This window comes from Egretta garzetta, unplaced genomic scaffold, assembly GCF_000687185.1.
Source record: "Egretta garzetta isolate BGI_Z169 unplaced genomic scaffold, ASM68718v1 scaffold229, whole genome shotgun sequence".
NCBI classification, from domain to species: Eukaryota; Metazoa; Chordata; class Aves; order Pelecaniformes; family Ardeidae; genus Egretta; species Egretta garzetta.
The window spans coordinates 1295309-1307970 of record NW_009270000.1 but is presented as its reverse complement, the minus strand read 5'-3'; the positions used below and the strand labels follow the sequence as shown (position 1 = coordinate 1307970).

Sequence of the window (12662 nt, the reverse complement as noted above, 5' to 3'; positions counted from 1 at the left end):
TGACCTGAGCTTTCTTAATCCTATGGTGTGCTAGATATCCTCAGGCATCAGACAGATTGAATTGCACCTGCTAAGATGAATATCGGCAGAAAGCCAATGTTGGAGCCCTGGCTGTGAGTCATCTTGCTTCAGGCACAGAAAAGAATCGGCAGACTGAGCAACCTTATTTCTTCTACCAAGATGGTGCACATCCCAAGAAGGGTAGATTTAGGGCTCCCACTGAAAGCATAGGGAGATTGAGAAAGACCATTTATGACTGCACAGTTACTATTAGGACTTAAGTAAGCCTCTTTCTTTGGCAAAATCCAGACTTCACTGAAATCCATGGGAATTTTTCCTTCAAGCAGTAATAAATCATAATCTTCCACTGCTACTTTTGAATGCATGCATTTTCAACAGCAACTTTCAATTTTTCATTCAACATCACATTAATAAAACAAAAAACCCCTAAGTGAATATGGGCATCTTAATTACCTTTCCAGCAAATAAGGGGTCCCTTTGACAATACACCTTGGGAGCTTCTTACTAGGTAGTACTTTAAGTGCTTCTGCTTCTTTGGCTGAGTGGTTAATTTCAGGTTGATATGATTGGAAAACTCTGTGAAGTATCGAAATCCTCTTTCTCCACAGCCTATACAATTCCCAGAAAATCCTGGAAGAATGAAGCAGAAGGTACACACAGATTAAATGACTTCACGCTATCTGCTAGGAATAAGGCCATTTTAACCTACCTGCACATCCAGTTCCAGCACGCTGGACCTTACAGCTAAGGTCTTAAAAGCAATCATTTAATGTCAAGATTGTCATGGCAAAAGTTAGGAGTGCTTCAGAATGTTCTTTAAAAACCTACAACCTTTCATGAAAGTAACATATTTAGGAATAATGGCAGAAGACTGCTTTTCTGCAATGTTTCCAACATGGTTTCACAGAAGGGGGTGAAATTTTGAGTTGAGGCCTGGAGAGCAGGGTCCAGACCAAGGATTATGTGCACCCTTATTTCCAGTGCCATTCACAACTATGTTAATGGCAATGTTGCACACAGACGTCAGCAGTCTAACATCTAGAACAAAGCACAGGGCATGTTCTGAAATGGGCCTGCCTTGAAATCCTTGTTTGAATAAGCCCTCTATTATCTAGTGCTGAACAATTAAACTCCTCAGGCTTATTTGTCACTCTATTCGTCACTTTCAACCCTTAATGAAAAAATATTTTGTATTCTTTCTGGAACATCGATAATGATTTATAATAGTACTGGGCTGATGAGTACCTAATAGAAAAGCGTTATTTTTGTTTCTTTCCATTTACTAATCAGTTCAAAATCTGTAGCAGAACCAGTTTCTCATCCTCACTAATATAATTATGTTCCACAGTGACTAGTACCTCGGAGAATACTGGTTCCGAGAATACTGGTTCCTACACTCACTTGTCAGCCAAATTCGTAGTTTTATGAAAAAGATATTCAGCCTTTTCAAAAAAATGCATTTTCCCTAAAACTCTTATTAATTAGGCCATTGTCTCTAGCCTTACTGTGCCTCATTATCATCTTTTGCCATCATGTTGCTGAGGATGCCAAGAAGTAGATTTCTTCATCCTGTTTCTCCTGGGACTGAATCAGTCCCTCCCTTCTCCCTTGCAACCCACAGGAACTACTGGTGCATCCCCATAGTTGTCAGAAACAGTCATCAGGCTCTCACAGAGCTACTGAGCCAATTCTTTGCTCGTAGGTACCAGTTATGCAGGCCTAGAGGCATGCAAATATGTACCATCAGCAATGCCAGAGCAGAGCTGTGAGCCACAAGGCTCATTATCAAATGATAGCAGAGATGATAGATGGATACAAAGCTGGGGGGTGGGGGGAGGAAGACAAGTAGTACCACATTTAATCAGACTAAACACCATCTGTCTGTTGATCAGATAGTTCTTATTGATCAACTTTTGACACTTCCCCTGCTCAGCAGGGGAGCAGGTCCTCTGAGGATGGCAGTATACACCAGAGTACCCCATGATCCCACGTCCCCAACTGCACCCAGCCAGGGCACATCACACCACAGCTCCCATCTAACCCAGGGCAGTAGGATTTCTGCCTCAGGTCCAAAGGTTTACAGTGTGTAGTAGCATACTAAATGGGTTTAAGGGAGAAATAATATTACAGCTCATAAGTACAAAAAGGAGGAATTTTCAACAGTCATGCAAAATACTGCTTGTCCAGACCAGAATTTAAACAGTGTGGTTAAATCAGGGTATTTATGCTTTATTGTAATTTCTTCCCTGTTGAAAGGTCTTTCTGAATATATTTTAGGCAGCACAATAACTGGAGGGAGAAATGAGAGAGTAAATTCAAAACAGGCTAAAGGAGCCAAAATACATTAAATCACTTTTACTAGCCTGTTAAAATATGTACCAGTTGTGAGCCAGGCAGGAATCTAGGTGCACATATGCCTGTCTTCAGTCACCAAGAAGCATTCTCATATTAAAATTTTAAAGCTCATAAATGTAACCAATTACAACGTAAATAGTTTTGGGTTTTTTTTCCCCTATGTATTAGATTTTGAGAGGCAAAGTGGCCTCAGAGCTCCCATTGAGAACAATGTTCCTGGTGGAGCCAAGGACAGAATTTGCCCCTTAATCCACAGAAAAATAGATAGCTCATCTCCTACACTTGCATGAGCATATTTTTTCTTAAATTAAAATGCTGTAAGCATCAGTAGAGATAAAGAGTATGTGGACAGTCCACATTTAGAATACCAGGGCTGCAATTGACTTGTGCCCACACAGAAATCACAGAGCTTCAATTGTGGTTAATTGTGGAATCAGGGACTTTTTTTTAAATGGGCTTTTAAGGTGGGTTCAGCTACGGATTTAATTTAATAAAAACAAGCCTGTCCTCAACATATTTCTAAAAGAAGGTCATTAGCTGAAATGACTTTAGATGACTTTGAACTAACCTTTTTCTCTGAATTATTATGGCACAAATAAAAAAAAAAATCTCTTACCTAAAAGTGCATTTTTTCCATGATCATCTGGCAAAAACCGCTTGTCAACAGCGCAGACTAGAATGTGCTCAGGAAGGTTGGGAGATTTGGCTCCTACTAACAGGAAGCCTGCTGGGATATCAATTTGCTCCATGCACAGAGATACTAACCGTAAATCCTTGCCTGCTTGACAAAAACCTACAAAACAAACCAAAACAAATGATAAATCTTCAAAAGATTTAGTTTAATTTTCTTCTTTTTATCAGTTCCAAAAGCAAATGGGGCTTCGCAACTCGATGCTGTAACTGAGGGTTTTAATATATACTTTTCAAGGGAAACAGAGGAAACGGAGATAGCATCTCATCAGATCCACTAGCTCAGGGTTTCAGAGACAACAGATAAACATTATTTTAAAGAGATCCTGAACACATTCAGGCAGAGAAGTAGAGTCTCTAAAGACAAGACATCAAATGGCTCAGAAACTCAATTTTTCAAAAACATTCAAAATAGGAAGGAAAGTTTGTCATCTTGTAACAGAAAACAGCTCTTAAAACATCCCAAAGCATTTTTTTTTTGCCAAATTTTCAAGCAACCAGTTTTGTCTTTATTGCTTTAACAGGCTGGCATTGGTACATAAACGTCACGTAGTAACGCAAAGGAATGATAAAAATTGATGACTGAAGTTTAGTACTAACTACTAAAGTAAAAATAAAACCTAATGTTTAACTTGTCTATACATTTTAGGAATTCCAGCAAGCAAAAGATTAATTCACTGGTTTTAGAGATGTAAAGCATGTTTTCTGTAAGTCTCCAATTGAGTCTCTTGAAGTCTCAGCGGACTGCATGACTTCAAGTCTCCAATTAGTTTTTTTTCCCACCCAAATACACATATGCGCACAAAATAAGAATGTAACTTTGGTTCTTGTGCTACTGGTCAATGTAGGGCTAAAGCCAGTGGCAGAAGCGGGCCAAATTGGGGACCGGAGCGAGCCCCTGCTGTTCCACATCCTGCAGTGAGCAGGTGGCAGGCTGGGATCCACAAAGCAGCATGAAAGGGCAGCCCAGAGCTGTGGCCAAGCACCGCAACGGGGCCCTTGCGAGCTCAGGACTTGGGGTGAGCTTGGCAGCCACCCACCAAGCAGCCAAGCACTGTGGGGATTTTCAAAAGGTTGGACAGGCCAGCTTAGGGCACTTCAAATCACAGAGCAATTATGGGAGCTCTGGAGGTTCACCTCGTCCAATCTTTTGCTAATACCAAAACCAACTTCGAAGGTAAACTCTTTTGACTAAGTAAATTAACAACATTCAATGACTCTTCCATTAGCTTCAACACTGGACTTACAGGGGTCACAATCACTCATCACTTTTTAGTACAGCTCCATTGTATTATTTTTCTCGAGTAACTTTTACTTTCAAGAAAGGAAATAACAGGTCTGAGAGAAAGCAACAGTCATGTGGCTTCCTCCACAGGAAAGGATACGATCACAGCGGGCTTTCTGATCTCCCTTAGGCAGAAGTCAGTGAAAGCACTACCAAGTTTTATGAAGAACCAGACTATTACATTGTGTTCCCCTCCAGTTCTCACTTCTCCAGCTGCAAGATCAGTGCTACAGTCTGGCCACGCACCTCTCCCAGCAGCAGCTGGTGGAACCCGCCCCTATTTCAGGATGTCCAAAGACATCACAGGTTTATCCACTGACCATCTCTCTTCCACTGCAGCCATGGAAACATGGCGACACAGACAACACGTGCGTGCATCTGCATGAATCGGTATTTCAAAAGAAAGAAAACAAAAATCGTAACGTGTCCTGTTTTAATATTATTGTTAAAAACAAACATATCAAACTATAATTTCAAATTATTGTAGTATCTAGTAAGAGTTCAGATATTAATGTACATTACTTACACTTGAGATAGTATTCAAGTAGTCCACAGTTGTTACAGAAATTGTAAAGAAAAGTGAAACCACTGGAGAAAGACACTAACTAATCATCTGGAAACAGAATGTGACCACAGCTTAACCAACAGCCACCTGAGCCATCATTCATGTCTGTGTCTGCACGCTTACCAACTGTGATAAAACCCATAGTTTAAAACCAGCAAAGACAGCGAAAGCTCATGTTGTTTTTTGTTTTCATCTCAGAACCGTACCAGGCAAAGAGCATGCGCAAGGTGGAACGCACAGAATCAGCTAGGGTGAACTTCCTGGCACGCAGCAGCTGGCTGAAAACAGGGTCCCACACAGGCTCAGTCTTGTGCCTACACCCACGGTCCGCTGAACCAGTCCTTGGCTGAATTGTTTCTGCAGTTGTTCAGTCAGCTCAGTTCCAACAGCAGCTCACTCAAGCTGAAAGCTAGCTTGGATTCACCCCTCACACACGCCTTCTTCCAGTCAATGAATTAAAAGGAAGTGCCTAAAGTTTTTATTTACAAATCAGTGGATTTTAGTGATAACTTACCAATAAGAAGGAACCTATATTTTAGGGGAAAAGCATTAAAATAGCATATTTAAAGCAAAATTTATTCTTTTCTGCTTAGATGCAATTTGATTTTTGTATGTTAAACTCTTTTTAAGGTGTATCCCTTAGAAACATGTTGATCCTAATCAAATGGAAGGCTAGGTACCAGACTAAATATTATCTAGACTTTTCAATGTAATTTAGAAAGAAAGAGTTGAAGATGAACATAGGAACAAAAATCCCTTACATTCAAAGCAGAACTTCCTTATTCAAACGTTTATGCCATTTGGGTACTACATGCGGAATTTTCAAAACTGGCCTTAAATATTTAGGCATTCAGTGAAATCTGAGTAGCTGACATGCTTAGAAAATACCAGTCTACATCTAGATTTAAAACAGAAAAATTACCCACTGCTGACAATGTGGGCAAACAGGAAATCTGTAGATAAGGATTATGAAACAGCAAGTGTGGTAAGATTTCAAGACAGATTTAAACCTGTGCTTTTACACAATTAGTCTTTAGCCTTGTCTCTACCCAAAAAATCTCAGGAAATGCCCAGAAGCACAAACAGTGACTAAAAAGAGGCTTTTGAATCAATTGTTAGTAACAGCAATACTCGGACACCAAAGAAACCAGGATTTTGGTTGTCAATGTTGTTGACAGTTCTGTTTCAATATAGAGTTGCTTGCAAAAGGAGCACATGACATTGAGAGGGCTGAAGATTACATGGGAAACGTATTGCTGCTTTGGATGCTTGAGGATTTTGCTGTCCCAGTGATATGAAGCAATGCTCTAGTACTCCACAACATCTGAGATAGAAGCAAAGACTCTGCTGTCATCCAGGTTAGGAGCAAAACAACTTCAGCTACACTTTGAGCAGCTGCATATCACCGTTCTGCATGAGTCCCCAGGAGAGAAGGTGCAGGAAAACCCTAAGGAAACCCACCACAACATCTTAACAAGTTTATAAGCATTAATAGGTAACATCTTAGCAGTGCCCATTGAAACAAACACATATCTCCGTGTGCTGTCACAGCTACAACCTGAGAGACTGTTGATCTGAATATATTTAATATTTCCCACCATCTAGGATATGTAGGGTATGTAGGATATCTAGGTACTGTAGAAATGCTGCACCCTGCCTAATCTGCAAACAATACCTAAGATTCACCCCCCATATCATCTCTTACTCCACCCACAGTGCTCTCAGACACATGTTCCTGTTCTTCCTCCTTGCACCATCTCCTCCGGCATCCTCCCCCGCTTTGGTTGGCGACATCTCTGGATCAGAGGTATGTATGTGTAGACGGGCTGGCCAGCACATGCCTCTGTAATGTTCAGGCTATGTAAGAGGAGCGCTATAATTACTTTTTGGCCCCGGGGGACCTTAGTTTGGGGACACTGATGTTATCCAACCAGCTCCTGAACTTCCACAAATCTTGCTGAAATTCAGTACCTTTAGGATCTCTACCTCTCTGCCAGAAGTGGCAGAAAGCAGCTACCAGCTTCCCAATAGATGGGCAGCAGACCTCACGAAACCTCATTTTCTGAGGGAGCAAGACAAGTAACAGGGCTGACACTAAAAGGTTTCCTCTGGCTCCCCTTCTGCAGAGGGGAAAGGGATCCCGATGGGTGCGCAGCAAGAGGGAGCGGCACAGACAGACCCTCAAAACCTCTGGGGGTCTTCTCTTGTTCAACAGCTGCAACAAGGGAGCCAGGGAGGGCTGCGGAGCTTGGCCAGGTACAGCTGGGGCTCACTTCCACCAGCAGATATTGAGAGAATGCAAACCTGCTTCTGTGCAGTAAAAGTCTTGAATTTTCTTTCAAAGACAAGCAGATGGTATGTTCAAGAGCCCTTCAATATTCTTCTTTCCCTTGGCTTTTGGGGCTCTAAATCGCTCTTCGAGTTTTAAGTTCCTGCTGCTTTTTTAAACTGAATGAGAAAACCACATGTGAGAAACTTTAAATTGGAAGCAAGTAACTGACTGTGGGGAGAGGAAGGAGGGATTAACCCCCTTCTCTGCTATATTTATGCATATAAAATTGTATTTTTCTAAATAGCAAGCAACAACAGAGACCCCAAACCTTTTTTTATTGTTTTGCATGATTTTGCATTGATATTCAATTACCTGTGAGAGAGAACCATTTGCACATTAGGAAAGACAAGGCACGATGTCTCTGTACAAGCAGAACTTGTGCTGCCCATGTTTAAGATTTAGAACACGCAAAATGCTTTTATGTTTCATAGCTATTAATTTATAATTGAGTTTGCACCTAAATTTCGATGTCAAGCAACGCTAGCGCATACAACTCTTAAGAAAAAAGAATGGCACTTCTGTGTCACATTTGCCTATGTGCCTTTTATGGAGATCCAAGTATGAAGAGGAGAAAACCCATGAGCCACTAAAACAAAGCAGCTTCCATTTATGAAATCGTTTTATCACTGTAATTATAAAAGGTGAAAGCACAGAGCTGAACTGTTCCATTAAAAAAAATCATCCCACAGGATCTCAGCTTTGTTTTAAGTAAAGAACAGGCATTTATATTCTGATTAGAGATTTGCAAATACCAACCGCAGTCACAAAAAAGAATGAGGAGCTTTTACAGACAATATCTGCATTTCTTTGAAAGAAAATTCATTAGTTTTTCCTTCTGAGAAGCACATTTACATTCTCCAACATAATTTCATTTAAATCAATCCAGTCGTTCCTGAAAATGAAAATGTATGCCCACAACTGTCAACAGGTAGAAGGGCTGGAATCTTAAAAATGAAATTTGCAAATATTTTCCCTTTCCCCACCAGTAACAATAAGTAGGTTCAATGTGGGGTACCAGCCCCTTGTTGTACTGCAGTAAATGGGGTATTTGCATAAGGAATTAGCTTCCAAGAATTACATATGAATTACCGGTCACTGTCACTTGCTATTGTAACTTCACAGTAAGTGATCAGGTGTTAAGTACCTGCTTACCTAATTGCTTCTGAAACTACCTTGGCCCTTCTTTAAGCATCAGGTAAATTGAGGATTTACTAACAAAAGAAAGGTGCTACTATTGTGTTTCCCACAGCTTGCATAAAATGCGATTCCACAAATTAGAAATAGCCTCTTTTAAAGCTACAGCAAACAAGTGGTTCAGAACAGTTTCTTGTATTATTTTGTTGCATATTTGAGGTACCTGTATGAAAATAAAGACCTTATTTTCACGGAACGGGTAAGTTAGTTACAAAAGTTCATGCTGGGCAATAAGAAAAGCCCCTGAAAACAAGTGAATCCCCCAAATACCATTATTGTTCTTGACTACAAAATCTTTACTTTTATGACTAGTAGTAAGGATCAATGGCAAATTCATTTGCTCTTTCCAGTGGGCTAACAGGAGAGTTACGGGATCTAATATTATTGTAGAATCATAGAATGTTTTGGGTTGGAAGGGACCCCTAGAAGTCATCTAGTCCAACCCCCTATGGCCAGCTAAGAAGGAACATCCAGGAAACTCACTTGTGAGGCACTTATTTTTTTAACTGATGAATAAAGGCATTAAGATAAACTTTCTGAGTCCATGTGACTGACAACTCAGCTATCTGAATAGAAGAACAAGTCACCACAGAAAAGAATATGATTGTTATGGCATAAATCCTGAATTCAGGAAAAGCAAACAGCACAACTACCTTAAAAGGGAAAAAGGTTTCACCCCATCTATGCTAAAAGGTGGGAGATGGGTTTTACAGCAAGTGAAGCTATGAACTGCAGGTTCTAGTACCAAAATTTTGCTCTTGGATAAGCAATTAAATACATGCTTAGTTTAAAGCATCCAAACACTTACAGTGACTTCAATTAGTCTATCAGTATTATTTAACATTTTCCTAATGTTATTTATCTTTGTAATTAAATAACTAAGATAAGGGATGTAAATAATGGCAGCGATCCTGTCTTACATTTCTGGAAGGGCATATTCATGAGATGGAAGGTGAGTTATCAGATTAGCATCTTGCTGAGATACAGCCTGTAGCGTCAATGTTTGGGAACCTGGGTGTTTTAAACACTTATGTAAAACTGTCCTAACAGATCATTACCAGCATTTTAAAAAGTGTATTTTCCTTTCCTTTTCCAGCTACAAAACCACTGCTCTCTGAAATTAGGTCCTTGAGAACAACATTGAAGAGCGAGACAGATTTTGAAAATTCCAAATGGGAAACTTGACGAAGAGTAATTAACAATCCTAAAATTCTGCAGATTTAACATAGGAAACATTCTTCTAGGGTGCTCTGATCATAAAAGGCTTCTAGATAAAAATCAAAACACAGAACTGCCCCTGGAAGGTCTTTTTCCAGGACATACTGAAAAGCATAATATTACATGTACACATGAGTATATAATCACATATATTACGTAACTATAGCATAACGAGGCATAACCTTGTGACATGCAACATGCCAGTCTTACAAAGCAATCCTGAGCAGAGGCAGCAAGGGCACTGGCAAACACAGAACAGTTTGCACATGGATGAAAGGCCACTTCTCAAGTAAAGACATAGACATTTAACTGGAAACTCACAACTAACACTTCTGCCTGGGAGTGGAAGCGCAACCAGGGATCACCAGAACGTGTGGGTCTGACTAACAAAGATCTTTTGATGCCATATAAAAAGCTCTTTCACAATCAAATGAATTGTGGCCTTGGAGCCAGAGGAGATTTTGAGCCCTACCCCTGCTACTGGCCGGCTGGTCCAGAACCATGTCACCAATAGTTAAAAATCCTAAACCTTTAACCCAAATGCATTCACAACCATTTTATGCACCCATTACACTTCCGCAGGGCTCTGCTGGCATGACTGGCTCTTCTCCCTCCTTAGTGCTTCATCCTTGATACATATAGAAGGCGTAAGCATACGCCACCTCAGCTTTTGTCTGGTAGGCAAAAAGCCTCCTTAGATAGAACACCTCCCTCTCACCACCCTGTTGGTTCTCCTCTGCATCCTGACCAGTTTATTTTACATTTCTTTAACACAAGTGATCAGAACTGTTCCTGCTCTCCACAGGAGATTTTGCAGCCTTTACTGATGTTTGTCCTTAGTTGGGAATACCTCCCTAGGAATACAGAGTTTTATACTTTCTCCTTCTCTGCTCCTACCAATTTACAGGCCTCCAAAAGATAGCAAACACAATTCTGTGTGAATAACAAATTCTCCCAAGAATATTCTCCAGCTTCCCATAGCAGCCAGCATTTCTATTCTTTGTATGACAGGGAACTGGAAGTACATTATTATGGAGTGTAGACATGCTTATATAAGCTGCATTCAGAGGAGTAAATGCAAACCCATCAACATTTGCTACCAATTACCCCCTCAAAATGTTGAAGGTTTACCAGTCACTACTGCTTACTTCACTAGTCAGTACTTCTGTCACTGCATATAACCATACGCTATAATAAGGTACAAAACCATTCTACGAATTACAACTTTTTATGACCTCTGCACAAGGAAGCCCATAATTCAGGAAGATATTGTATAAAATGTGAAGAACAGGTTTTTGACCTGGTGGGAAGGGTTGTTTGTTTCCAAGGGTTTGAGAGGGGTGGGAGTTGTTTTTAAGAGAAGCATATTAATAAATACAAATAGATCTTCCTTCTTTAAGGAAGTTAAATCTTCAGAATAGCACAATTTTGAGATAAGATGAACTAATTAGAAGTGTACTTAGTCCAATAGGTATATTCATAATGATCTGACCCTTTCTCTAACACATTTAAAAACAAACAACAATAGTACTGTCAACAACTTTGCTTATCAAGAACAACAATCAGGACAGCTCAGGGTAAACTAGCAATGTCCAGCAGGCAGATGGCAAAGACAAAACAGACAAGCTTCCACTACCATTCCACTACCTCTTATCCCCTTGGCAGCAGAGGGAACACTGAGTTCTTCTCCATTTTCTCTCTCCAAACTCTTCCTTCTGCCCATGGAAGGAACTGAACCCAGCTTTGCCAGTGTTTCTGAGAATAATTTAGGGATAGATCCAGCCATACTGATGCTGACGTATGCAACTTCTTTGAGGACAGTAAAATAACAATGACCAAAGAAAACAAGGGGTTTTCAGAAATTAATAAATTGCCACAGCAAGTCTTAGACCCTGCTTTCAAATAATACATTACATTTTATATCCTGAAACAAGCCCTCTTATTCTGTATTTTCTCAGATTTAAGGCTTTGATTATGAACTGTATTTCCAGACTTCCTAGCTCAAGAGTTTCTAACTGTGGAGACTATGCATTACATTGAGAATTGGTTGTAAAGATCACACATGTAAAAGAATGGGCACAAACCATCAGTAGTGCAAGATCCTTCCGGGGCAGGTTTTTGTGAATATGGGATTGGTGGACTACTTGAATCTGACATGTCTTCATCCTCCTCTTCATCTTCCATTTCATTAACAGTTTGGCTGGTAGAGAAGTCCAGGTTTCCATTTTGTGAATAGCGATGTACTAACTCTTTATCCAACTCTTCTACCTTTGGCTTCACATCTGAGCAAGAATAAAAAATAAAATAAGCTTTTCATCAGTACTTGCACTTAGCTCCTTTTAAAATAACCAGCATGCCATTCTTTCTCCTTAATGAGGCCCAAGATTCAGATTTTGTGTCACACAATGAACTGCTGTGTGGCTTTTTGGTTTGTTTTTTTTTTAATGAAATATATCCCACCCTTTTCTCACACAGAAAAACAACAATTGAAATGTGCCATACTTTCATGGTTACCTTCCGGCAAGAAAGGAGGCTGGTCAGGATCCAGGTACAACTGTGAGAAGATTGGCCGTGGGACAACACTGCTACATCTCAGAGAAGCTTCTATAGAGTTATGAAGAGCTTCTTCAAAACGGGCAGATTTTAGTTGCCCTGCATATGAATTCCCCATGATCTAAAAACACAAAGAAAACATCTCATAAGGGGGTGGGAAAATGCATATGCAGACCATTTGCAAATGAAGAGTGAGGTCTTATTAACGTCCACCATGACAGTGATATAAAGTTAGTAAGAAAGTATGCTATGAAAATAACACCTCTAACTAGTACTACATGTTCACATTTCTCTCTCAACCTGGTAGACTGTGTCCTCTTGTTTCAATAACAGCTTTTAGCACATTTCTAGCACACTGCTTTGTGTCTTCTGCATACATGGCCTCTCAACAGCCTCAGGAACCTACCTAGTATGGCATTTAACGAAGGGTAGACAAAACCATTATTACT

General features: G+C 40.1%; 1 protein-coding gene across 1 annotated transcript in view; it reads right to left on the bottom strand.

Moving 5' to 3' along the window:
• Positions 1-12331, bottom strand: part of GREB1L (GREB1 like retinoic acid receptor coactivator) — a 64211-nt gene extending 51880 nt beyond the window's left edge. Inside the window, exons 1-4 of the mRNA XM_035902993.1 lie at positions 12175-12331; positions 11745-11942; positions 2993-3169; positions 475-651 (exon numbers count right to left, since the gene is read on the bottom strand). Of these exons, the coding sequence (XP_035758886.1) occupies positions 475-651; positions 2993-3169; positions 11745-11942; positions 12175-12331 (709 nt within the window). The remainder of the gene's footprint in view (positions 1-474; positions 652-2992; positions 3170-11744; positions 11943-12174) is intronic.
• Between the last annotated feature and the right edge of the window lie 331 nt (positions 12332-12662).